This window comes from Protopterus annectens, chromosome 6.part0, assembly GCF_019279795.1.
Source record: "Protopterus annectens isolate FY-2018-M chromosome 6.part0, PAN1.0, whole genome shotgun sequence".
NCBI classification, from domain to species: domain Eukaryota; kingdom Metazoa; phylum Chordata; order Ceratodontiformes; family Protopteridae; genus Protopterus; species Protopterus annectens.
Genome location: NC_056737.1, coordinates 1,627,818,532 through 1,627,843,285, shown reverse-complemented (window position 1 = coordinate 1,627,843,285; position 24,754 = coordinate 1,627,818,532). Strand labels below are relative to the sequence as shown.

Below are 24,754 nucleotides of genomic sequence, written 5' to 3'. Positions count from 1 at the left end.
AAGAAAGAACTTGTGTAAATCCTATTTTTCTCCAAAAAGGAATCCAGCTCTGGAAACACACGAGATCTGTGCCACGGCAAACTAGATCTGAGGTATTTCAGGCAGTGCATCATGGGATAAGGAGCTAGGTCTCGAGATTTTGGTAAACCTCGAGCTTGCTAACGGCCATTTCGGAGCTGAGGGATCATCTCCAAACCCATCAGTGATGAATGAACGGCGAGACTAAACAACTTCACATTGAGTATTTCTGAATTAAACTTGGAAAGGTTGCTTGTTGTTTTATAAACATGCTGTTTAAGTGAGATGTCTGGCAGTTTAATTTCTCCAAGTCTTTTGGGTTTCTAACACAATGATTGGAATGGACCCTATTCCCAAGTCAAAGTTTGATTAAAGTTCATGAAATGAGTATTGTTTCAGTCTTTGATGTTAGCCAAAAGTGCTCTTTGCAGTACCTGCAATGTGCCCAGAAATGACTCCTTCTGCAATCCATATGGAGTTACATGTATTGGTAGCTGGGCAAAATAAGCTTGTAAATTATTATTATTTTTTTTTATGAGATGCATTGCTTCTACTACTATTGGAACTGTCTTGAGTATCCTTCTTCCACATTGTCCCAGTTTCTGCCTGCAAACCCTGGTATTTTATGACTTTGTCTCTCTCTGTATGCAAGACACTGTAATCACTGGGTGTAGCAATTTAAATGATCAATGCTACTTTTGTCTTCTTTTCATGGACTATTATATTTGTTTTTCTCACATCAATTTTTTTGAATTGTTGTAAATGAGCAATCCCAAGTGATATAAACTTCATCATTCTCTACAATGTTTTGTGGCTCAGGCTTCCAATGATTCTCAGCTACTTCACTATTATAATGTTTTCACAATCCCCAGTGCAATAGTCTTGCCACATTGTTATGCCTTTCAGTATACAGGCCCTCTGCCATTATCATATTACACTCAGCAATAACATGTGCAATTGTTTTCTGTTCTGCTTTACAAAACCTGCATTTATCTGTTTCTTCCACATGTTCAATGGACTTTGTAAACCAATGCTAACGTAGTCCACTATCCTGGGCCACTAATGTTAACCTTTCATATTTTCCTTTAAATTCACCTCTCCTTAACCACTCCTGCATCAGATCCTAATTGACACAAGGTTATTTGAGGAGTTTTCTGTACTTGCAACTATATTTATGCCTTTTACACATTCCTTGCTTTCTCATTTGATCATTCTCCTTATAGTCTTTCTTTTGTTTTTGCACATTCAGCTGTTGTCTGACTTTTGTCTACTTCTGTTTTTGTTTCCATTTCTGCCTGACAAAGATATGCTTCTGCTAAACTAAGCAGGAAAGTCATCTTAGATTTGTTCTCTTCATGTTTCAAAACTTACTTTCACTGTTTGGATCTTGTGAGATCAGCAGCTATGTTTGCAGTCCTACAATTGCAGATCTATACATGGTCTTTCTCTTGTTAATTTCTCCAAGGCTTTTGGATTTCTAATACCATGACTGGAATGGACCCCATTCCTAAGTCAAAGTATGATTAAAGTTCATGAAATTAGTATTGTTTCAATCTTTGATGTTAGCCAGAAGTGCTATTCACAGCACCCACAATGTGCCCATTACTGACTCCTGCAGTTCATACAGTTATATGTATTGGTAACATATCTAAGTACGATTGTAAATTCTTTTTTATAAGACCCATTGCTCCTACTAGTATTGGAACTGTCTTCCACATTGTCTTCGTTTCTGCCAGTAAATCCTGGTATTTTATGTCTTTGTGTCTCTCTGTATATAAGACACTGTAGTCACTGGGTGTAACAATTTCAATGAATAATGCTACTTTTGTCTTCTTTTCCTGGACTACTATACCTGGTTTTCTCACATCTATTTTTGAACTGTTGGTGATGGGTGATTCCATATGATATAAACTTCATCATTTTCTATAATGCTTTGTGGTTCATGTTTCCAATGCTTCTCAGCTACTTATATTATAATGTTTTACAATCCCCAATGAAATATTCTTGCCACATAGTTGTATAGATTGGGAGATGATCAATGAGATAGTCAGACATTGTACCTCAGGTGGTGTATTTATTAGTGCCTGACACAAGGATCCACTTAATAGGGAATTTGACATCTTACTGTAGTGTGTGGGGCTATTACTTAGTTGTGTGAAACCAAATAAGTTCACACTAGATGTAGGGTAGTTAGAGTTTATGTCCAACCAATTGACATTCACATCATCTAGCAGTATTTGTTCTTGTAGAACTGTTATGGATATCCAATGCGAGATATCTACCAGGATAGCTGTATTGTCCCAAGGAGGGATGTAAAAATAGTAATAGTAATAGTAATACATATTTGTTTATAATTATTTAATTTCAGGAAAGAAACAAGAAACTCTGCTGAACTGAATTTTGGTACTGGTTTGTTGTAAGGGGAAATGTGGTATTTGTTGCCAACTCAGTCTTAGTTCAAATAGCAATTTAATAATATATGTCACATAGCTGCACTGTGAAGGAAGTTGGTGGTTGAGTGAAAGAAGAGAGAAAAAGTGAGGGGATATTTAGCAATACATTCTACTAGAGTGACCCTCCCACCCTCAGGTCAAATTATAATAGAAGGTAATCCGTTTATAGCCAATACAAAGCAAGTAAAAGAGAGGTACAAAGTAGAATAGGTTTTCATTCATTTCCTGAATGCAGAAACCTGACAGCCAGGAAGACTAAGTAATTGGCATATACAGTAAAACTGGTTAGTTAAGAGTAAGGACTGTGGCCAACTTAGTACATGGTCTTTGGTGTGCAAAGACTACTCTTTCACAGGGTGGATTTTTAAACATAATTTCCAGTTCAGGTAGGCACATATGTATCTAGCTGAAATTAATACACAGCAAGGTTCAGCAAGGTTCTTCAAGTTAAACTTGCTGACATTGTACAAAGAAAAAATTCTCACTGAAAACGTTTGGGAGCTGGCCATTGTGGCAGTACTCCTGCAGTATCAGGGTCAGCTGTAGTGATCACAGGCTATTGTACAAAGAAAAAATTCACAGTGAAAACATTTGGGAGTTGGTCCTTGTGGCAGACCTCCTGCAGTAATTGGTTTGGATCTAGTGACCACATGTTTTGAAGAAAGTTGGTGAAAGATTCATTAGGGCATTTCTCCAATATTGTGGGGTAAGTTCATGGAATAACTGATGTCCTTGCTTAGATTTTTCCTTCTTCTCTTTCTTTCTCAGCATCCATTCAGTCTGGAGCACTTTGGAGCTCAGTGCCTGGCCATCAGTTTTTCAGTATTTATTAACTTTCGATCCTTGGACTCAAAATGTTATCAAAGAGCTGCTGCAACTGGTTAAAAAAATCACTTGAAAGGGATTACCTAATTATGATATTAGCAAGCTAAATGTTATGGCATTTAGGCTCAAGCAGGTTCTCTCTAAGTAGAGTTTTGTTAGTTTTTCTGGGGTAGGAAATAATTCTGTGAAAGAGCTAGAAAAGTGCTTACATTAGTGTGTCTTTGTATTTTGTCTGTGTGTGTTTGAGTGCGTTTAAGATCTTCCACAACTACACTATGCCCCTGCTGTCTCACTGTTGATGAGACCTGTCTGATGGAGCTTTGTAAAGTATGCCTGCCCTTTTTAGGGGCTCAGAATCACTTTAACCAAGTTGTGAAAGGTACTGAGAAGGAGTATTTTCCACTTAGTCTCCTTCAGCCTCAACATTTCACAATAGCTCTTTTTTGGAAATGATAGAGGCATGTATGGCCGCATATACTATATCAACCAGTCAGGTTCCAGTGCTATAGTGCACTTTTGATGCATCTTAACTATTGAACAGTTTGGGAAAAGCAGTATAAAGTCAGTGGTTAGGGTGCCAAATATTCAGAGCTTTCTTGCTTCAGAATGGGGGGGGGGGGCAGAGTCCTAAAAGCTAAGTATGTGCAAGGAGAAAGGAAAAAGGGAAAAAACACCATGGCAAATATCTAAAATAAAATAAGGAGAATGGAGAAAGCATGTTCCTGCTGCAACAATGATCTTTTCAAACATCTACTATTATGGTAAGTTTAGTTAAACAAATATACTATGTTCATCATTAGATCACTGTTGCAGCAGCCAAGGCTATATGGGTCAAATACCAGACCTTAGAAAAACATAAAGGGAGGAAGAAGTGTCAGAGTCCAGTAGTCCCTGGAGAATATTCCTAGCAAAGCCTCCTCTGGCTCTAGACAAAGAGTCTAATTTATAGTGCTTGATAAAGGTCACAGTTGACCAAGTTGCTGTATCTGGTATACTTTTGGAGTCCACCCCTTTCCACAAAGCCAAAGTAGTAGCCAAAGCCCTGGCAGATAGAGCCTTAAATTTGCTCGGAAGTATCTTGTAATGGCAAGAACAACAAAATGCAATAGCATGAGACAACCATTTAGAAAATGTCTGTTTTGATTCAGATTGCCCATTTTTCTTGCTTTCAAAGGAATAAAGAGTTGGTTAGACTTCTTGAAGGCTTTTGTCTTGTCAGTGTAGTATATGAGTTGCCTGTGGAATCTAGTGTGTGTAGAATTCTTTCTCCCCTATTTTGTTATTCTGAATAGAAAACAGGGAGAATAAGAGCTTGGCTCAAAGTAAACTCTGAAACCACTTTCAGCATAAATGAAGAATTTGTTCTCAAAGTTACACAGCGTTTGGGAAAAATGAGATAGGGATAAATATCCATAAGAGCTTGCAACTCACATACTCTTCTCGTAGACGTCAAGAGTAGCAAGTGACATTGTTTTCCAAGATAAAAACTTCAAATCAGCCTGTTGAACAGGTTCAAAAGAAAAAATGGATACTTGCGTATTATTGCAACCACATTTTTGCGTCAGTTGTAACTATGCTTTCTCGCCAGCTTCTTCCATCCTCCACAGTGTACACAGCTTAACCGTGGAATAATTACATAAAGAAAATCCCTCTTAGAATAGTTTAGTTTTGTATTAATTTTCCAAACAAGTTACAATGTATTAATACACCAGCACTATTTCTAATATTGAATCTCTTTTTTCCACACTGAAGGATCTGTTATCCAAATTAAGTCACACAGCATATACCAGGTTTGTTTACTTAATCAGAGCACTCATTTAGTTTGCTGCCTACTAGTGTAATATATATGAAAAGTTTAGATACTTTTTAAAAATGATGCGTGAACATTACGTAGTACAGATATCAAATCAGTCAAAATAACTTACAACAATGACATTCTATGCAAAAGTACAAGCAATCCAATCAAAGTTAAATAGAGTAGTAGCGAAACTAGGTCGTACAAAAACTTATTTAGTACTGTTATCTAAATAACATGCTGCCGAAAATGAGTGGTTGCTAAAATACAAATAATGGGTTACTAATGACGCATGATAGCAATAACAGGCGACTGAGAAAATGTAACAAAGTGTGGTTGCGATAATACGTAAGTACCGAAAAAAGAATACGTTTCTCCAGTGCAAAATTCAGATCCAAAGAAGGAGCCACCTGTTTTTTAAGGTGGATAGATATGTAAAACCTCTTTCAAAAACTATTGAAATGAGGATCCATGAGCAGACTTGCACAGATAGCTGAGAGAAGAATCTTGATAGAAGAGTAAGAAAGGCCAAAGGATAATAACTCACATAAATATTGTAGAAACAGTGATGTTTTGACTTTATAACTGGCTCTGTAGCTCAGAGGTTAGAGCACTGGTCTCGTAAGTAAGGGGTTGAGAGTTCTAATCTCACTAGGGCCTTTCTTTATAACTTAAGAGGGATAATCTAAGCTTTTCTTGGGTGGCACAGTAGTATAGCAGTTAGTATTGTCACCTCACAGCATGAGGCTGACCGGTTTGATTCTCAGCTAGGGTGCCTTCTGTGGGGAGTCTGCATGTTCTCCCTGTGTTCATGTGCATTTCCTCCAGGTGCTCTGGTTTCCTCCCAAATTCCAAAGACATGAGTCTGGAGCCTTTCTCCCTGGGCCTCCACTGAAAATGGCTCTGTCCCAGTTGGACATTCCTAGTAAACAAATGTTAAATAAATTTAAAGGATCCTAGGTACAGCACTAAACAGAAAATCATTAGTCAAATATGATTTAACTGTAGCAGGATTTTTAGCCTCCCATCTTCTAGGCAGTGAGTTGAAAAAAATGAAGGTTGGGGTATATAAAAAATTGCAGTCCTGTGTGATTAACTCTGTCCTGCAATGTAGTTTGTAGTAGCTGCCCTTGGTCATTTTCAAAAGATGGGAGAACTACTGCTACTGGGGTCAAACAGGGGATTAAAATTGGATATCCTGGGAGAGTCCTTCTGAATCTTTAGAAGAATCCTGATTATCATAGGAAAGGATGGTAAGGCATACAGAAACATTCTCATCCAAGAGAATGAAAAGACATCTGTCTTCCAGACCTTTGTGCAAATGAGTCCTAGAGCAGGATTTATTGAATTATCTATTGTGAGTGGAGGCAAACAGATCTACTTGAAGATTTCCCCACAGTTGGATGAATTCCTGGAAGACCCACAGCTTGTCTGCAGCCACGTTTTGCTATGATAGAATGTAAGCAGCCTGGAGGGATAGATTGTGCTGAGTTGCTACATCTCAGGCTACTATAGCCAATTTGCAAATGTGGTAGGATTAGGTTCCCCCTTGTTTGTTATGTACCATATTACTGTGGTGTTGTTTGTGGTTACTATTAGAGAACTTGGGACCTAAAGATGATTTAGAGATTTTACAGCGTTTATTAGATTCATCATTTATTTATTTGTGTGTTTCAGTTTGTCCTGCTTGTTCCACAGACTCTGATTTTTTTTCCCTATGGATACAACTCTTAATCAAAGTCTTAAGACACTTAAGGCATTTGTGATTACAGACTGATTAGAGCTGGAAAGGGAAAAGGGAGACCTGGTTTGATAGATAACCAATTCCCCCACTAGAGTAACTCCCTTTTTACAAATGCCAGATTTTGAATCTGAAATTATAGTAGGGGCTAGAATTGTGTCCAAAATGATTGGAGGAACCAGTAAAAATTCCCTCGTGAAATTTAGGCAAAACAGTCATGAGAATTTTAAGGGCCATGAAATCTAGAATCCTGAGATATTCCCTTGCAGATGCCAGAGACAGGTTGGAGAATATCAGAAACTGTCCTTTGCAGCATTCCATGCTCAAATGAGGAAGAAAGGCCATCATAAAGACTGTATTCAGGAGGCATCCCAGAAACTCTGTGTATTGAGGAAGAAAGGCCATCATAAAGAATGTATTCAGCAGGCATCCCAGAAACACTATCGTATGAGACATAATGAGAGAAGATCTCTCTATGTTCACATGAAATCCCATATTGAGAAAAAGGCCTTTTACCCGAATCAGAGATTCTTGACAATTTGTTAAAGAATCTGCAAAAATAAGGTATCCATTTAAACATTGGAAATGTGAATGCCCTGCAAACTGCAAAGGGCTATTACAGGGGCCAGACACTTTTGTAAACATTTTTGGAGATGCAGACAAGCTAAATGGAAAAGTAGGGAATTGAAAATGTAAACCAGACACAGCAATCTTAAAAAGCATCTGAAATCTTTGAGAGCAGGAATATGATGATAAACATCTTTTAAATCAAGAGTTACTAAAAAACTGAGAGGTCGAATAACAGGCAACAGAGACTGCAGAGAGAGATTTTGAATTTTACAACACTGATGTGAAAAAAAAGTTCAGAAAAGAAAGTTCTAAGACAGGTTTTCTAGGTTCCTTCTTTATTTGCTCTTTAGAAAGATTACTGGATGAAAGTCTTTTCCCATTTGACCTGGGGAAACAGGTTTGATAAACCCCTGCAATAGCATTTGATCTAGGATAGGAGGGGACAGAGAGGTTAGGCTGTATGTATGCAGAGAAATCCCTTAAAAAAGAAGAAGGGATTCCCGCTGTCAGTTGTATCCCTTGTGAATTTTTTTCAGAACCCAAGTGTCTGAACTTATTTGTTTCCACCAAGAGAAGTGGAGACCTATGCTTTAAGAAAATGTTATTGAAATAAGATGAGGAGAGGGGAAAATGGTATATAGTTAGTCTGAAATTTTGACTGTCCTTGGTTTAGTGAGGACCCTCCCTTCTTTTTTGAACCTCCCTGTCATTATTTTTGAAATTGTGTTTGCCTGTTCCTTGCCGAAATTCTTTATTCTGTTTCCTGTAAAAGGAACCTGAACTAGAAGAAATGTTTCTGTTATATTTTGGCAAGGAGGGTTGAAAAATCTGAGTAACCCCCAAAATTATCTTTTCCTTTTCATCAAATCTTTTAATGACCTCAGCAGAAGGGCCAAATAACACCTCTTTATTTACGGGAGCATTCAAGAGTTTAGCTTTGACATTCTCTAGTAAATTGTGGGAATGAAGCCAGGTAGATCTCATAACTGACAGCAGTAACAGCTACTCTAGCTACATCATCAGTGTCATCAGAACATTAAAAAAACATTATTTTTAAACAGTGTAGCAAAAAAAAAAAGTTGCAAACTGCACATGCAACACTAAGGCACTTCATTTCAGGCTGAAAATGCAATAGTGGCACTTAATTGCCAATACTGAAATTAACACTTGTAGCAAGAAGTTCTGGAAACAGTTTATTCCTCCTCTGCTCCTACAACTTGAAAAAAATCTCTTCTTTCTTTTTAAAGTTAAAACCACCAAGAAAAAGAATGACCCAGAGAATTGTTCCTTCCCCAAGCATCAAGCTCCTGAGAGTGGCTTTGTGCAAAAATGAATGCTCTGTCCTCCGATACTAACAAGTGTGGTTTTCCTTTGCCCAAAGAGGACAGATGAACAGCCACAGAAGATGTGCTCTGTATCCTTAATGGCTTCCAAAGGGATCAATAAGAAGTGATAAGCTGTCTGAGGTACTTGAAATGGCCATAGTAGAGTCACTCATAAGGAGCTTAAGAGAAGAGGAAAATACTTGAAGACGAAGGTACTTGTACATAATTTTTCTTCTTGCAGGTTGAAGAGGTAAGACCCAAAGATGCAGAAGCCTGCACCATGTGTCTACAAAACAAGTGTCTCACAAAGTGGGTAGAGGTGCCATAGTGAGCTGGTCTTACTTCCTGACTAAAAACTTAGGTTTTGATGTAAAACTGTTAGTGACAAGCACCAGAAACACAAGTCCAACTCCCACATTACAATTTTAACAGAAAAGTAAAACCTTTCCTCACATAAAATTGTAATTTGGATGGTATTCCCCAACAAGTCAGCCTGACTAAAATAAATAAGTTTTGAGACTTACAGAAGGAGTCAATTCTGGGCATGTTGCCGACCCTAGGTCAACTGGTGCCCTAGGCAAAAAGCTCCACGGTTCCCCCCAACACATTACCTGGTGCCCCCATCCTGGTCTACATACACCAAATAAATACTGGAAAAGTGCCCCTGCTAGACCGGCGCCCTAGGTGGCCACCTAGTTGGCCTATGCCTAAGGCCGGCCATGATCTGCAACATGCCCAGAATTGACTCCTTCTGTAAGTCAGAGTTTCATGTATTGGTAGCATGTCTCAACAAGAAATGTAAATTCTTTTTACGAGACTCACTGCTCCTAATACTATTGGAACTGCCTGAGCATCCTTCCTCCATATTGCTGGGTTTATGCCTGCAAATTTTAGTATTTTATGACTGTGTCGCTCTGTACATAAGACAAGGTTACCATTGAATGTAGCAATTTCAATGATCAAGGTTAATTTTGTCTTCTTTTCATTGACTACTATAGCTGGTTGTCTCGCATCTGTTTTTGAACTGTTGATAATGGATACTCCCATGTGATATAAACCATCATTCTCCTTCAGCTGTTCAGCACTTAGGTGCAAAGAATGTGCCCTAAAGCTTTGGAAGCTGGCTGGTTGTGACATCCTTGGTAGGATTTAACCCACAGACCTTAGGTTACTGCAACAATGATCTAAATATTAACATTCCCCAGTATGCTACACTCAAGCAAAAAAGGCGCACATCCAAATCCTGAAAATGAAAATACCAAAGGCACAAAATCCTGAATGGATCACTATAATAGAGAGTGAAAGATCACAAATGTCGTCACATAAAACTGCTACAGTACTGACATTTATATTACTGGAAACCTCTAAGTTTAAGTTCATAAAACTGGCCTCGCCCTGTTGCATTCAGAAATGCCCCTCTAATGAAGTATTTTCATTCCAAAGTTATACATCCTTCAGCATTAGTGCACTACTCAGTTTCAGGTTTACCAGAGCACTGCAGCAATCTCTTACGTTATGTGATCTCAGAGTTAGAACAATTAGATATCAGGGTTGTGGGGTGTAGGGACAATTTATCCCACTGCATACACAGTGTCATACAGATTGTATTCTTCGAAATTGTGTATTTGAGCATACATTCAGCATTTTTGGAATATTCTGCTTTAGGCAGCTTCCGGACTTTCTGTGTTAGTGATGTGTACTGGGAGAATTGTCAGCACTCTGCTTTATCACAGACTTAGTCTGAGAGAGAGATGAGTATGCAGCACAGGTAGGGAAGAGGTACAATATGTCAGTTAAATATTTAACTGCAAGGTCTACTGAAATCTATGGGACCACTGACACGTAGGCAGAGACTGAAAAAACATAAACCATTACAGAAGAATACGCAGGGAAGCCTGAAATATTGAAATGATGTACCTAAGCTACCATTTTATATAGAGAGTAAGATTTTGGATTAATTGATTGCTTCAGAATGCAGAAGGAAATATTTTCCACTTAGTAATTTATAAATTTATGACTTTTCAGTTGCAGGTCCCTCAGCTTCCTTCAGTATCTCAAAATCATTTGTACATATTGATGTACAGTTAGCAATTAACAACCATTAAAACAATCACAGGCAAGTACTGGTAGGATTTAACCCACATAGCTTAGGTTACTGCAACAAGTAAAGTGACATTGAACTTTAAGATTACTATTATCTTAGGGCGAAAAATGGCATCATAGTCTAGACAATTCAGAGCCTCCATGCTTACAGGGCTTCCCTGATTTTATATACTCAGTTTATGGTTGTTTTTTATAAGCACAGCAGTTCATTCTTGCGATCATCTGTGGGTAGCATTCAGGTTTGAAAAGGTTAAGTTCTTACAGACTCGGGAACAGACTTGTCCATTTGGGCTTTATATACATTTTATTACATCATTCTGTGTTATGTTATGATTATAACCACCAAAATTTGTTTGTTTTCTGGTTGGATTTGACTGATAAGAACCTTTATCCTGAACTGGATCACAGTTTCATAGAAATAATTTTGGACTGGAAAAGAGGAGAGTTTCCCGGGTGAGGGGATTCATTCGGTAATACATAGGCCTTTTACTTAAGCCCATGCCACCAAATGCTCGGAAGAAAAACAAGACAGATGCACCTGGACTCTGCCCCATGAAGAGGCATCCAAGGTGGCTTTTACAGCCAATCATTTCATTTGGAGAGCACTTAGCCACACTGCTACCCTCCCCTCCACTCCACTGGACTAGCAGGCCAATTTTCCAGCCTTCAACATTCAAAGAAAATGATTTTGCACCATGAATAATTAAGCTCCATACCATCCAACCACCTGAAGATGTCTAATTCCAAGCCATCCTATCACGTATGCGATACATGCCCTCTAATGAATACTCCATCTTATATCCAATTGCGGCCCTTTCCTTGCACTTACCACCAATAATCGAATTACGTCAACTCGACTCCACGTCACCCATCAGTCATGATGCCCCCAGTCTGTGCACAGGGACAACTCCATCCCCATCACTTCAGCCCATCACATACACACATGCAGAGGCCAGACCGATCAGGTAGTTAAAATTTCCATACCCACCATTGGCCTACACACTGTTTGATGAACCAATCAAACATTTTCCCAGGGAAATATATTTAAATTTCCCTTCACAAACCCATTAGCCTATTTATTATTTTTATTTTATTTATTTTACATTTGTTTAATGGGAGAGTCTGACTGGGCATAAAACCCTTTTTCAGCAGAGGCCTGGAGAGGAAAGTTCCATTGTTAGTACACTATTAAGTTAGTAGAAAGAAAATTGTATAATACAATAAAGAAAAAATAGTAACATACATTCATAATGGTAAAAAAGACTAGAACAGACTAAATTGGTCAAGTGGGAGACAAGACCAATAATCTTGTATAACAATGCTTCTAGAATACAGTTCTTACAGTAGTAGCAGGTAGTGACATTGTATATAATAAGAGTGCAATTACAATACTTAGTCTTATATACAGGTTGCATGGCAAACTGAAGACTTAAAATCTGGTAGATATTAACAGCGAGAAAGAAAAAAAAAAGTTAGTCATATGGCTTAAATTTAATACTCATTACATAAGCAATTAAAATTTTAAAATCAGCTAGTTCCATAGTTTGGGCTACCCATGCCCAGTACATGTACAAGTCCATGAATTGGTGAGGTGGGATTTATTGTGATGCTTGAAGTTTTTTAAGCTAATTATAGTTCTAATTTCAAGTGGTAAGGCATTCCACCATTTAGCAATGTAGTAGGAGTATAGAGAGTCACCTGAGCTATTTTTACTCTTAGTTACTTCAATTAGAGCTTTATTAGTGGATCTTAGTGGATGGGTACTTATATATGGATTGAGGAGGCCTTGTAGAGCTGGTGTTTTTTCGGGTTTATAGTACATTTGGTGGGCAGTAGAGAGTTGTGTGAGAATAAGTTGGTGGGGTAGTTCTAACCAAGATAGTTGTCTTAGGGCCTTACAATGATGGGTTCTAGGACAGCTAGTGGCAAATTTAGCTCTCTTATTATAGCAGGCATCTAGCTTGCTTAGGTCTGATTTGCAGAGGATGGTAAGGATGGGTGAGGTGTATAGTAAAGCTGACAGAAGATGAGTTCTGGCTGTGGTTATTCGGGAGTTTGTGGTTAGGAAGTTTTTGCATCTGTATAAGGTACCGATTTTCTTGTGTACTTTTTTTACAGTCTGGGCAATGTGTAAGTTGAACTTCAGATTTTGATCAATAACAACACCGAGAAGTTGGGTGAATGGTACTGGTTCAATCAAAATCTTATTACTGGACGTGATGTTGAAGTAAGTGGATTGGGTTTTGACTTTAGTGGAGTGGAAGAGCATGAGTTTAGTTTTATTTGGATTCAAGATTAATTGGGCATCTGCCAACCATGATTCAAAAGCATTGAAGGATGTTTGGGTTAAGTTCTGTAGTTCAGGTAGAGTTGGGGCAGAACATATGATAGTGGAGTCATCTGCATTACTGTATAAGGGTGGCTAGAGTTGTAGCATTATAGAGATTATTTGTAAATAGGTTAAAAAGGAGGGGGCCAAGAATAGACCCTTGAGGCACGCCCATAGTCACTGGTAGTAATCACATACACCCACATGAAATCCCGACCAATCAGGTTAGTATAATTCTTTACTCTCCTATTCGCTCACACACCAGACTGGCAACCAATCACACTAAACTAGGCCACAGATAGGCGGTACCACATGACAGTTAATATTGGCAATTGATATTATTGACTACAAATGTAAGCATGAATGAACCACTCATGGTCTATCCCACATACCCAAAAACACAGCTTGGCCTCTCGTACCAATGAAATAATAGATTCTAATCTAACAACCAATGGGATTTTACACGTTCTAACAAAATTACTTTTGATATGTTTCTGTGGTTAAGTTATATATACAAGATCCTAGAACTTTGTGTTAATTTTTACAGCACTCACTTACCGTACTATTACCACTTGCAAAAGAGAACCTCTGATGTCAATAAAATGTTTTCATGAGGATTTTATCGAAGTGATTATTTCAAGAGTTTTATTTTTATGAAGTGATTGTCTTTACCACTGGAAACAATGAAAGTAAATTTTAAGGTTAGAGGATAATATCACTGGCAAGAACAGGAGTACACACTGACGTGGTGCTTTTTCTTCCAACATTGATCCTCATTTGCGATCAATTTACTATTGATATTTTTAGTTATAGTATCTAGAAGATACTGCCATGAAGAGCTTCAGGGTGAATGCTTGCATACACAGGTGCAAGCAAATATAGATTTTGTGTCTTTTATGGTCTTGTGGAAATGAGGGGACACCCTTTGTGGCAGCCCACTGCACATCCTGCTCAGTGCTTTGGCAGGTACATGCAAGGCAAAGGGCAGCAAACAAAATACCACTCCTGTTGGCTATTTAAATGAAAAATGATGGCCTCTCTTGGTTAACCCTCTCCTTAGTGATGGGAAACTAATGGGATGATTGGTCAGGAAGCGGATAATGATTAACAGACAGTGGGGGATAGAGAGGAAAAAAAAGAAAGAACTAAAGAACTGATGATCACTCCAATGATCTTTCATTATGTGCAAGCAAAGTCATAGCTGTCTGTAAATAACCAAGTAATATATTTTGTATTCACCCTTATTAGATAACTTGGGGAAGAAAACAAGAAGATTTATGGCCTGTGACTATAGTGTGAAGACCAGGTTAGTTGTTAATATAACCCTGTTATTTGTGGAAAATTAAGTGTGGGGGGGGGGGGTGAGAACATAGGACCTGAAGTTCTAAAACCTTTCTGGCTGATGCTGTCACCACCAGGATAAAGTCTTCCAGGATATGCAGTTTAGTTCTGCTGTGGCTGATTCAAAAGGGGAATATGCTAATTCTTCTAGGATGAAATTGAGGGCCCATGGAGGAAATTGGTCCTTTAAAGGGTGGTCTCAGTAACAAAGCTTCTCCTAAGGAAGTCCATGCAAACTGTCAGAGATGCTACAAAAATAGAATTAAACCCCTGATGAAAATTAAACATAGCCACAAGAAGTACCTTCAGGGTGGAAAAACTGGATCCTTTATCAAAAATAGCAGCTAAAAAGTGAAGAACGGCTGGAAGAGGACAGTGAAAAGGTCTACTCCTTGTTCACTTATCCATGTGGAAAACTGCATCCACTTTCCCCTTGCAAAGTTTTCTAGTGGATGGGGGGTGCTCTTGGAATATGGACCACCCTGGTAGGGTATGCAACATCCCTGGCAATCAATGGACATGGAGAAACCACGCAGTTAGATTAACTATAGATCAAGATCCAGATGAATCACCTGGATGGATATGGCAGGAGGTATAAGTAAGGTTCCAGAAGAATCTTCTTTTATCAGGTGAGGCATTTAAAGAGGAAGCTAGACTTTTGTTCAGGCCAGAACAGGACTATGAAATGACTTTGGCAATGAACATTGTGCTTTCTGTAGGGATTTCATTATTAGATGAGTTGGAGGAAAGCATCCAGTAAACCCAGTCCACTCATGGGCTAGAACATCCAGGAGTGTCTACCTTTGTGGAAGTATAAGGGAAAAAAGAGTTGCTGCACTTGGTGTTGGGTGAGGATGCAAATAGGTAACAGCAAGTCTTCCCCCAACAGCAAAAGATCATCTATGCTGTAAACAGATTCTGAAAACATTCAGTTGGCTTCAGAAGGCATCTGCTGAGCCTATCCATCAGCAGGTTGGCTTGACTGGGTATGTATATTGTTATCAGAAAGTGATGTGAGTTGATCACCCAGTCCCCATGTATCATGGCCTCCTGATACAGGTGATAAAACCTGGTTCCTCCATGTTTATTGATGTACCACATTACCAACAAAACAGAGTGAATAGCAACTGCACTCTGGGGAAGATAGTCATGAAAGTCCTTCAATGATAGGAAGACTGCCCTCGTTTACAAGATGTTTATGTGCAAAGTGGTCTCTTATTGTGTCCACATCCCTTGGATTTTTCTGTCCAGAATAATGCACCACCCCAACCATACAGCAGAAGCATCTGGAATGACTGTGATTGTGGGAAGAGGAGGTGTGTGAGAACATCTTTTCTCTAAGTTGCATAACTGCACCTACCAGGAAAAATGTTTATGACACTTTTTTGAAAGGCAAATAGTATGCATCATTTAATCCAATGAGTGAGACCACTATAATCACAGAGCCTACTTTAAGATTCTCATGTAGAACCTCATAAATGTTATCAAGTGCATAGTTGCTGCCATGAGATCTAAAACCTTTAGGACTAATCTAATAGACTTGGATGCTGAAGCAGAATATGGACAGTTGGAATGGCACATGCTCTGTCTGGAATTAGGCATACTAATCTCCAAGTTGTGTCTAGGTGACAGCCTATAAATACTTGTGCTTGCGATGGTTTCAGTTGGGAATTTGTGGTGTTCATTGAAGTTGCCAATGACAGGAAAATCTCTTGCTTGAATCAATGATTCATTTGTTGGGGTAACTAAGAATCAGTTGTCCAGATATAGGAACTGTCTGATCCAATGCAGTCTTAAATGAGCTGGAACTGCCAACATGCATTTAGTGAACACCCTGGAGGCTATGGTTAGACCAAATGGAAGGGTTCAGAACTGATAATAACTGGATTCCACCTCTCAGAATGTCTTACATATTGTGATGTGCAGACTGGAATCCTGGAGATCCAAAGAGCACACCCAGTCTCCCTCCTAAAGGCAGGGTAGAACTGACTGTATTGTGACTCTCCAAAAGTTGGTTCTTGCATAAGAAGATTTAAGTTGATTAGGTCAAGGATAATCATGAGGTTTTTGTCTATTTGGGAATTAAAAAGAATCTGGAGTAAACTCTGGACCCTCTCTGGTATGATGGGGCCTCTTAGATGTCTCTTTTCATGAGGACTTTTTAAACTCCATTTTGGCTGTCCTATTTTGATAATGTGGAGCATCTAGGAGGGAATGGGAGGTCAGCTGGGGAGAAGGTTGTAAAATGGAATGTGTTGCCACTGGAAATTATTTCTGTGATCCATCTGTCTTGATTGATATTTGGGAAATTCCCACCTCCTGTAACATTTCTGTACAAACATTGCTCAAATGGCAGTTGGCGGGATTTACAAAACTACAAATTCTTTACACTCTTCTGGTTCCTAGCAAAGGTCTACTGAGGAGTGCAGAACTTTACCCCAATAGCCACAAATGCCTTCCCCTCTTGCTCACTTACTCTTGAGCAATTTCTCTTTTACCTCTATTATCTAGGACTTGAAGACCGAGGGCCAATCAAAGAGGCCACTAGTTTATGATGCTTTGAAGTTCTCCACAAATTCACATATTGTGAATCAGACGTGTCTTCTCATGGTAATGTCTGTGTCTGCTGGTCTCACTGCCCCATCTGCTGCACTGTGTATTGGCCTTATGGAGAGATAGAGAGAGGGATGTAATATTAGACATGGTAATCACCTGTGACTCCAACTTATGGCATAGATCTCTTTAAGGCAACCTTTTCAGTGTGGAAAGTCTTCTCTGCTAGATCATACTGAAAACAAGTCATATGTGTCAGGTAGTTTAAAGCAACATGCAAAAAGTGCCTGATGTGTAAATCCACTGCCACATATGATCCACAGACAGTGGATGGATGGATCAAAGGGCTCGCTTTAGGGGCTCTTTTTTGGTGGCAGATGTCATCACAATGGAGACTGCAAGAGGAGCCTTACCTCACATTTATATGCCTTTGGATGGCTGGAGGATCTTGTCTGATTTTCTGGGGATAAGCTTAGTGACACTGGACCCTTGCTATGTCCTATCCAAGACCTGATCAATCATGGAATTGGTGCAAGGATCACCCAAGACATAGGCAGTGTGAACTGTTAAGCATCCTGCAGAATTTCTGGCTTTATAGAGGTAGGGCCAACAGACCAAGAACCCTGCTATTTCATAACTTCTAGGATTTTCCCAAATTTGGAGTTGTCTGGAGGAGAGTGGAGGAGCCTCCCCTTTATCTGAATCTGTTTATGCATCAGGTAACTCTGGCAGGATATCTAAGTATCTTATTATGTACTTAATCATGTAGAAGAATACTTGTGGCGTATTCATTTGACTGGTCAGAAAAAGACTCTTCCACAAAAGTTCTGGTACTGCAGTGAATTTTCTGCTTCAGGCCCTGCTGAAACAATGATGAAAGGCTCAAGATCCCTAACTGAGAGGTGACTCACCATGGAGCTGATGTTGGGAGTGCCTACCTGGGGTCCAATAAATGAGGGGGATGCAGTGACAACATGTCATAAACCTCCAGTAAGAAGGTGGAAACTGTTGGTCTCAACAGCATCTGTTGTACTACTGATGTTGATCTCAAAACTTCAATGCCGATTTGATGGTACTGAGTCTTGATACAAATGCTACTCAAATGATGAGTATGGCTTCAGTACTGAAAGCTTAAATGCTGACAGAGTCAATGCCAGAATGGCACACACAGAAAGTTGGTGATGATATCAGTGCAACTCCATCGATGTCCATAGCCTTGTACCTAATGGACTGTGGCACCAATTATGTCAATATCAAGGCCAATGATGCAAAGAAATGGTTTGTACCAATGTAGAAGGCACAGAAGCTGCAGTCAGCTCTGAAATGCCCAGTGCTTTGACAGGGCCTGGGGAAAGAGTGTAGAAAGTTGAGGGAAGGAGCCTTTCCCTAGCTGCTCTTGGAAAAGAGTCAGGAAGGCAGGATACCTAGATCAATTTAGGCCTTCACAAAGGCCTTCATCATCTAGCTCCATTCCAAATGTTTTGAAGAGCTTAGTACCAGTCTAGACAACCTAATGGACATGGTAGAAGTCTCACTTCTAGGTACCTAGATTGATCCTACTTTGAGGAGATGATACAAATTCTCTTCCTTGGGACAGGGTCAGGAACAACCAACCGATCCTAGCAAGAAAGGCTTGAACAACATTCAAGGGAAGCTTCACTCTTCTAGTAGGAGAAATATCAGTTCTGGACACTTTTGGAGAAGGGGAGCAGTTAGTGTCCTTTTGTCTTAATTCTTCTCTTTTCTTTACTTTTTTGTCTTTCCTCTTCTATCTTTTACCTTTGGAAAGCATAAGACCTATGATAATTAAGCTCTTTCTATGCGCCTTTACGGTCCAATATCCCAAATTCTCACGAAAATACTATTATTCATCTAAATAACCTTCCCCAAGGCACAAGACACACAGATTATGTTTATCTAATTGGGGGATATTGTGGCTAAACTTGATGCAATTTCTAAAGTCTAGGGCTTTTCCATTTTTCACATGTGTCAACCAAAAAGCAATCCCAGCACAACACATAGATTTCTGAAACAGCCACACTAACTAATTACTGCCATCAAAAATACACAGTATTGTAAGCAGCAACTAGTCACTATCTGATCATGAAGATAGGAAAAGTAATAACTTGGTTTTAGGCCTAAAGTGAAAAAAAGACCAAGTTGCAAAAGCAAGAGCGGAAGAATGAAAACTATACAAAATCTAACAAAACTCAAAAAAAAAAAAAAAACTAACCACATCTAAATCCTTTGACTAACTATCTAGAAGAAAAGAAATAATAAGGGGAACTTATTGCCCACCAAAGAGGTTTTCAATCCAAAAATTACTTCAGCCTAGGGTTCACCCTGCGATATGAATGTGATCCATCATTAAACAAGATCTGGAGATGAGAGAGAGCATGGTGCATTGTGGGAGGGGGGGGGACTTGACCTTTGAAAAAAGCCCTGTAGGTGTTGAAATGAAGCACTCTGCAATGACCACATCTACTGCCTTAAGTGAATGGACTGGAATGTGTAAGATTAAAGTGTTATAGCCACATTATAAGTGATACAGAAGCGACCATAACTATATATCTATTCATCACTCACCTACAAAGGCATTCACAAGTACATTATGGCAGCAGTGCAGATGAAGATCATGCCAGAGTATACACAAAGTAGCATGGGCATTAAAAGAGTAAAGATTATTCAAGGAAGTTATTTACAAAGTAAGAGAAGATATTTTTAAAATACTTCATAGTGTTATAGTAACTGACTGCTTTGGTTAGAAGTACGTCATGTTATGGACATTTGCATCTATCTTTAATGTACAAAGTTTAATGACCATTTAACTTGAATACACTCCTCTATTTGATGCCTTTTTTGGCATTACAAAAACTATGGAATAAAAAGTCCCTTTTGGATGTCTCTGATTCACTGTGTTGCTTTATTTATTTATTTTTTTACACAATTTTAGAAATATATGTAAATGTGAATATGATGTATGTGGAATTGATTTTTGCTACTGATATCTGTTATGGTATCTGATATGGCATAACCTTTGGAAACTATTTAGATAATTGACTTGTCCAAAATAACTTCCTGCTAGTTGCCTACAAGATATAGTAACTTTCCTCCAGTATAGGGTTCAGCAGATATGGAGTAGGAAAGAAACTTGGAAATCATTTGGGTTTCAGTTGCTGTTACTAGCATTTTTCCAGTGAGAGGTCCTGTGTTATTGTTTTTGCTTGGCTAACTGCAATTTTCTATATATATGCATTCTTTCATATCGGAAAGTTCCTGAAATACTGAGAAATGGGTGTTTGGCAGTCAATGTTTTTTTTCTTTTTCTCCACTACTAGCACATGTATTCAGCAGGCTGAACACACACTGCCTTGGATTCAATTAAGGCACTTACAATTTCTCCCTTGAAATCATCAGGGATGCATCTTAATGGTAACTGTTGTTGTGGATTACCTTAATGCTTGCAGGTTAATTTTATGATACATACCCATGCCTTTTTTGCAACAGAAATCAAATCCATTCATTTATCCAGGATATCCTTATATTTTAAAATAAGCAGGGTGTCATGCACCTGCTTCAGTATGAAACACTGGCACTGATCAACATCTGCACAGTAGGTGAGGGCCCTACCTGCTATATATGAGGAAATGGGTGTATTTTTCACATAATTTTCTTTATCCTGAGGAGAAGCAGCTATGGTTTCTGGCTTCTTCTGGGACTGAGTGGGATTTAAAGCTAGGGTAGCAGAATATAGCAGTCTAGCAGTTGCAGCAGCAGATTAATGAGCCACTTCCTGTGGTCCAGAGGTCTTAGGCTTGACCCTATTACCTGTGTGCACTGAGGAAGTGAGTTAAACAGACATCTCTCCCAGGCTGAGACTGAAAAAGATCTATGGAGATCAGTGCTCCATCATGGTCAACAAATACAAATAAAACAAATCAATCTGTTGTTGTGCCTTTTTTGTGAAGTCTACATGTACTTCCTGTACATGTGAGATATCTCTGTGCCTCAGATTTCCTACCACATCCCAAATTTGTGGTAGGTAGGTTAGCAACTCTAAATTGTCCATAGGTGTGTATGCAGTTTGTGTGTGATACAGAAGAAAGCCCTGGCAATCTCCTTCTGTCTTCCAACTTGCCTAGAAAACTCTGTGGTCTGCAGAGGCTGTTCATGAGGTTGTTATAGGTGATGGGTACAACTCAACAATAGCAGATGATGATGATGGTGATCAGCATTTCTTGATTTTAAATTATTAAGTAGATTCTGACTATTGTGGATGCTCTGTTATAAGTGGCTTTTATAAAATAATACAAGAAACTACAAATATGACTATGGATTAGGTTGTTCAATGTATTAATTTTTCTAGAGGCACATGTTTCTCCAGACAAAGCCACAATACCTGATGGTTGCCAGTTATCCTTTCACCTTAAATGATAAAGAAAGTAAAGCGGTAAAATTGTTTAAGACCACAATGAAAATGGTAAGATACTGGGATACTTGCAACATTAGTTTTCTTTCTCTCCCTATTTTCCTGATATGGCTGCCAACCATCAACCCCCAGCTATTCTTTTCTTTCCTCCTTTAAAGACAAGCAGCTATGAGATATTGCAATCCAGGTAGCCATTAGGATTTGTTGCTTCTGCTGCTGCCAGACATCCACAGCATGGCCTTAATGGTTCAAGAATGTTTTAGGTATGCACATCTCAGCTTTGCTACTCTATACTACAACACACATCTCTGGTGGGTGTCATTCATGCAGCAGGTTGGCTGCCTCCCTTCCCTTGGGATAGAAGGGCTAGCATTGGCTATTTACTTCCAGCTTTCCTGCTTGGTTTCTCAAGGGTTCATATTTTTAAGTGATCCCAGATACTCTAGGTCACATTCAGGACATTATCCTCTAACACAAAGCCGGCAACCCCTACAGCATTAGTATAACATTCAGATGTCCTTCCTACAGCAGAAAGGCCAGTAAATCAAATCTGTCCACATTTTTTAAATCACGTGAATGGGCTAATTCATTTTGCATGTAATATATGGTCTCTAAAGTTATTACGAGAGGAGAAATGAGTAACATCATTAATTACAGGGGTGGGCCAGATCAAATACAGATGACTGGAATATATAGTACAAAGCTAGATAGCAGTTATAGATAGGAGCTATATTTAATATAGGAAGACTGAGTGTATGTTAATATGGGTAGAAGGAAAAAGCACTGGCAAACAGCACTTCTAGGAAAACAAAGAACATCTACAATGCTGTTTCTATATTTCTGCTGAATGTCAAAGCAAACTCTCTTAAATAGCACTGCCAGCTTTGTTTGCATCAGGGGTAAAGCTCTGCCAATGGTCCAGAGGACTGGAGTCAGACTTGCAGCTAAGGTGTTTGATGGAGCTGGCAGAGGGTATGGACATGTGACCCTGGGGATGGGGTGGAGCTGGATGCAAACAACTACAAACCTTCATTGGAAGGTACACAACAGGGAGTCTTGGGGGTGGGCATGTAGTACATTAAGTCACTGTATGGCAGTAGCCATCATTAAAGAAGTGCATGGAGGCATATACTTGCACAGAGGAAGGTAAAGTGGCTACTGCTGGGATACAAGTCACGTAACCACTCAGGTGAGGACTTAGGATATACAGAAATGCTCTCACAGCTGGGTTGTCAGAGAGGACACAAACTGCCATCATGGCTGTGTAAATAATGACCCCTACAGATGGTTCTCACCCTCAAGATTCTGGGGATTACTCTCACCAAAAGGAAACAAATGGCTTCAAGTCCAGCTGAGGGAGACTAAATGGTCAGTAGGTATGGGCACAAAAAGAACAGAGAAAAAAACTTTAATGGTGCATGCATGTGTGGTGTGCATGCATGTGTGGCCATGTATCAGAATGTTGCTGAAAGTGTACTTAGCTAAAGCTCTTTTTGAAACACATATACTATGCATTACAGTGGCAGATATTACTAATGCAACTAAATTAGAAGGATGGAAACAGGATAGCACAGAACTGGCAAGGTACTGGCTATTTCATGAAAATTAATGTTACCACTTAGCTTAGCTTCATAATACGACAAAACAATTATCTTTTAAAACACTCTTAGTAAAACTAGAACTTAACAGTAATCTAATTAATAAAATACATTATCTGAATTGTTGGATGAAAGCACAGAAATTCAAAGGCAATAGTCAACAGACTGGTTTGATATGAGTAAAACATCTAACTGTATATCTTACGACTAAGCAAGTCACTTAACTAAATACCATTATCTTATTTCTAATAAAAGTAGAAAATGTGACCAAAAGAATAAAGCAAAATGAAGTCAATAATACTGATTTTTGGCATACCTGAGTGAGTAAAATATTATCAAACAGCTGCTGAGTCTCTGACTGATCTTTAGTGATGTCTGCATTGGCATTCATTCCAAAGATTTCTGGAGCTGGGTTAAGAGGCAGTGTCTTTGTATAGTCAATGTAGCTGTTACACTGCAAGAACCAAAGCAGACTGGTAAGAACAGAAAGACCATGCCAATGTATAAGGGCCACTAGGCCCAAACATTACTCTAAAGGGAGCTGCAAAACAAAGCATTGTGACAAATTAATACAGAATGCATAAAAGCGATATTATTTTATTAACTTTAGCATTCTTTATTAATGCTACTATTTCTTTGCATTTGCCTCTCACAAGGCTAAATCACAGTACTATATCATTGTAGCACCTCCCATGTTATGCAATTCAGTACAATTATTGTATTTTCTATGAAAAATGCCTTCATTTTCCCATTTATGAATTACCTTTCAGTTAGTTTCTATGTCCTCTCATCCTGGCTTTAATACTTACAGGTCTGGAATATAATGTTTAGTTCCATATTGTTTATGTACATGAATCTCTTAAATATTTTGTTTACTAACTGACTTCCATTTTCCCATTGGGTATATAATCAGGCCCTTTAACTTCTTTTCATGTGTACAGTTTTGTATTGAAGATCAAAATCAATGGGTTGCTAACAAGCTTCTTCCCAAAGTGCAGCCTTTGATTTTTTTAATTTGCCTGCTGTGTGACTCTAAGCTAGTTACTTAACCAGGCAATAATGCTTGTAAGTCACTCAAAGAACAGGCACTTGCACCTAGTGGTTTCACCTGATTATAAATAAAATGATGAAGCTTATTATTTAATGTTCACTCTAGTCTATACTATTTATGCACTGGTAATGAATTTTCCAAGGTGTAGTTTCTAGAGTTGAATATTGACAGTTGTTAAAGATATATCTTCCAATACATCCAACACCTAATTTCATCTTGTCTGACTACAGCCTCCTAACTTAATATTTTACTAGGTTACTGCCAGCTGTCTTAGTCCACAGCCTGTGGCTTCTGCTCCCTTGTGGATTATGGATTACTTGCACCAACACATGCTCATCATATTCTGAAGAATCCAGCTAAGATTAAAAAAAAAACAATAATTTTCAAACCTTTGAAGCATCTAGTGTTTTCATATTTCAGTATAACCCACAGATTTGTAATGCTCCTTTACATTATTTTATGCCATTACTTACAAAGATGTTGGCTTCCAAGATAGCTGCACACTGAGTAACAGCTTAATTTCAGCTCTCCCAGTGTAAAACAGAAATTTAAAAAAGAGACCCACTAAATTTGTCTTTTTGGGTAAATTCCAATTACTGGCTGGTAAGTGCCCTGCCTGGATG

General features: G+C 38.7%; 1 protein-coding gene across 1 annotated transcript in view; it reads right to left on the bottom strand.

The window, feature by feature from the left end:
• The window catches only part of DNAH7 (dynein axonemal heavy chain 7), a 4,771,155-nt gene that overhangs the window by 538,671 nt on the left and 4,207,730 nt on the right, over positions 1 to 24,754 (bottom strand). The window contains exon 56 of the mRNA XM_044073696.1: positions 23,397 to 23,534. Within this exon, the coding sequence (XP_043929631.1) occupies positions 23,397 to 23,534 (138 nt within the window). The remainder of the gene's footprint in view (positions 1 to 23,396; positions 23,535 to 24,754) is intronic.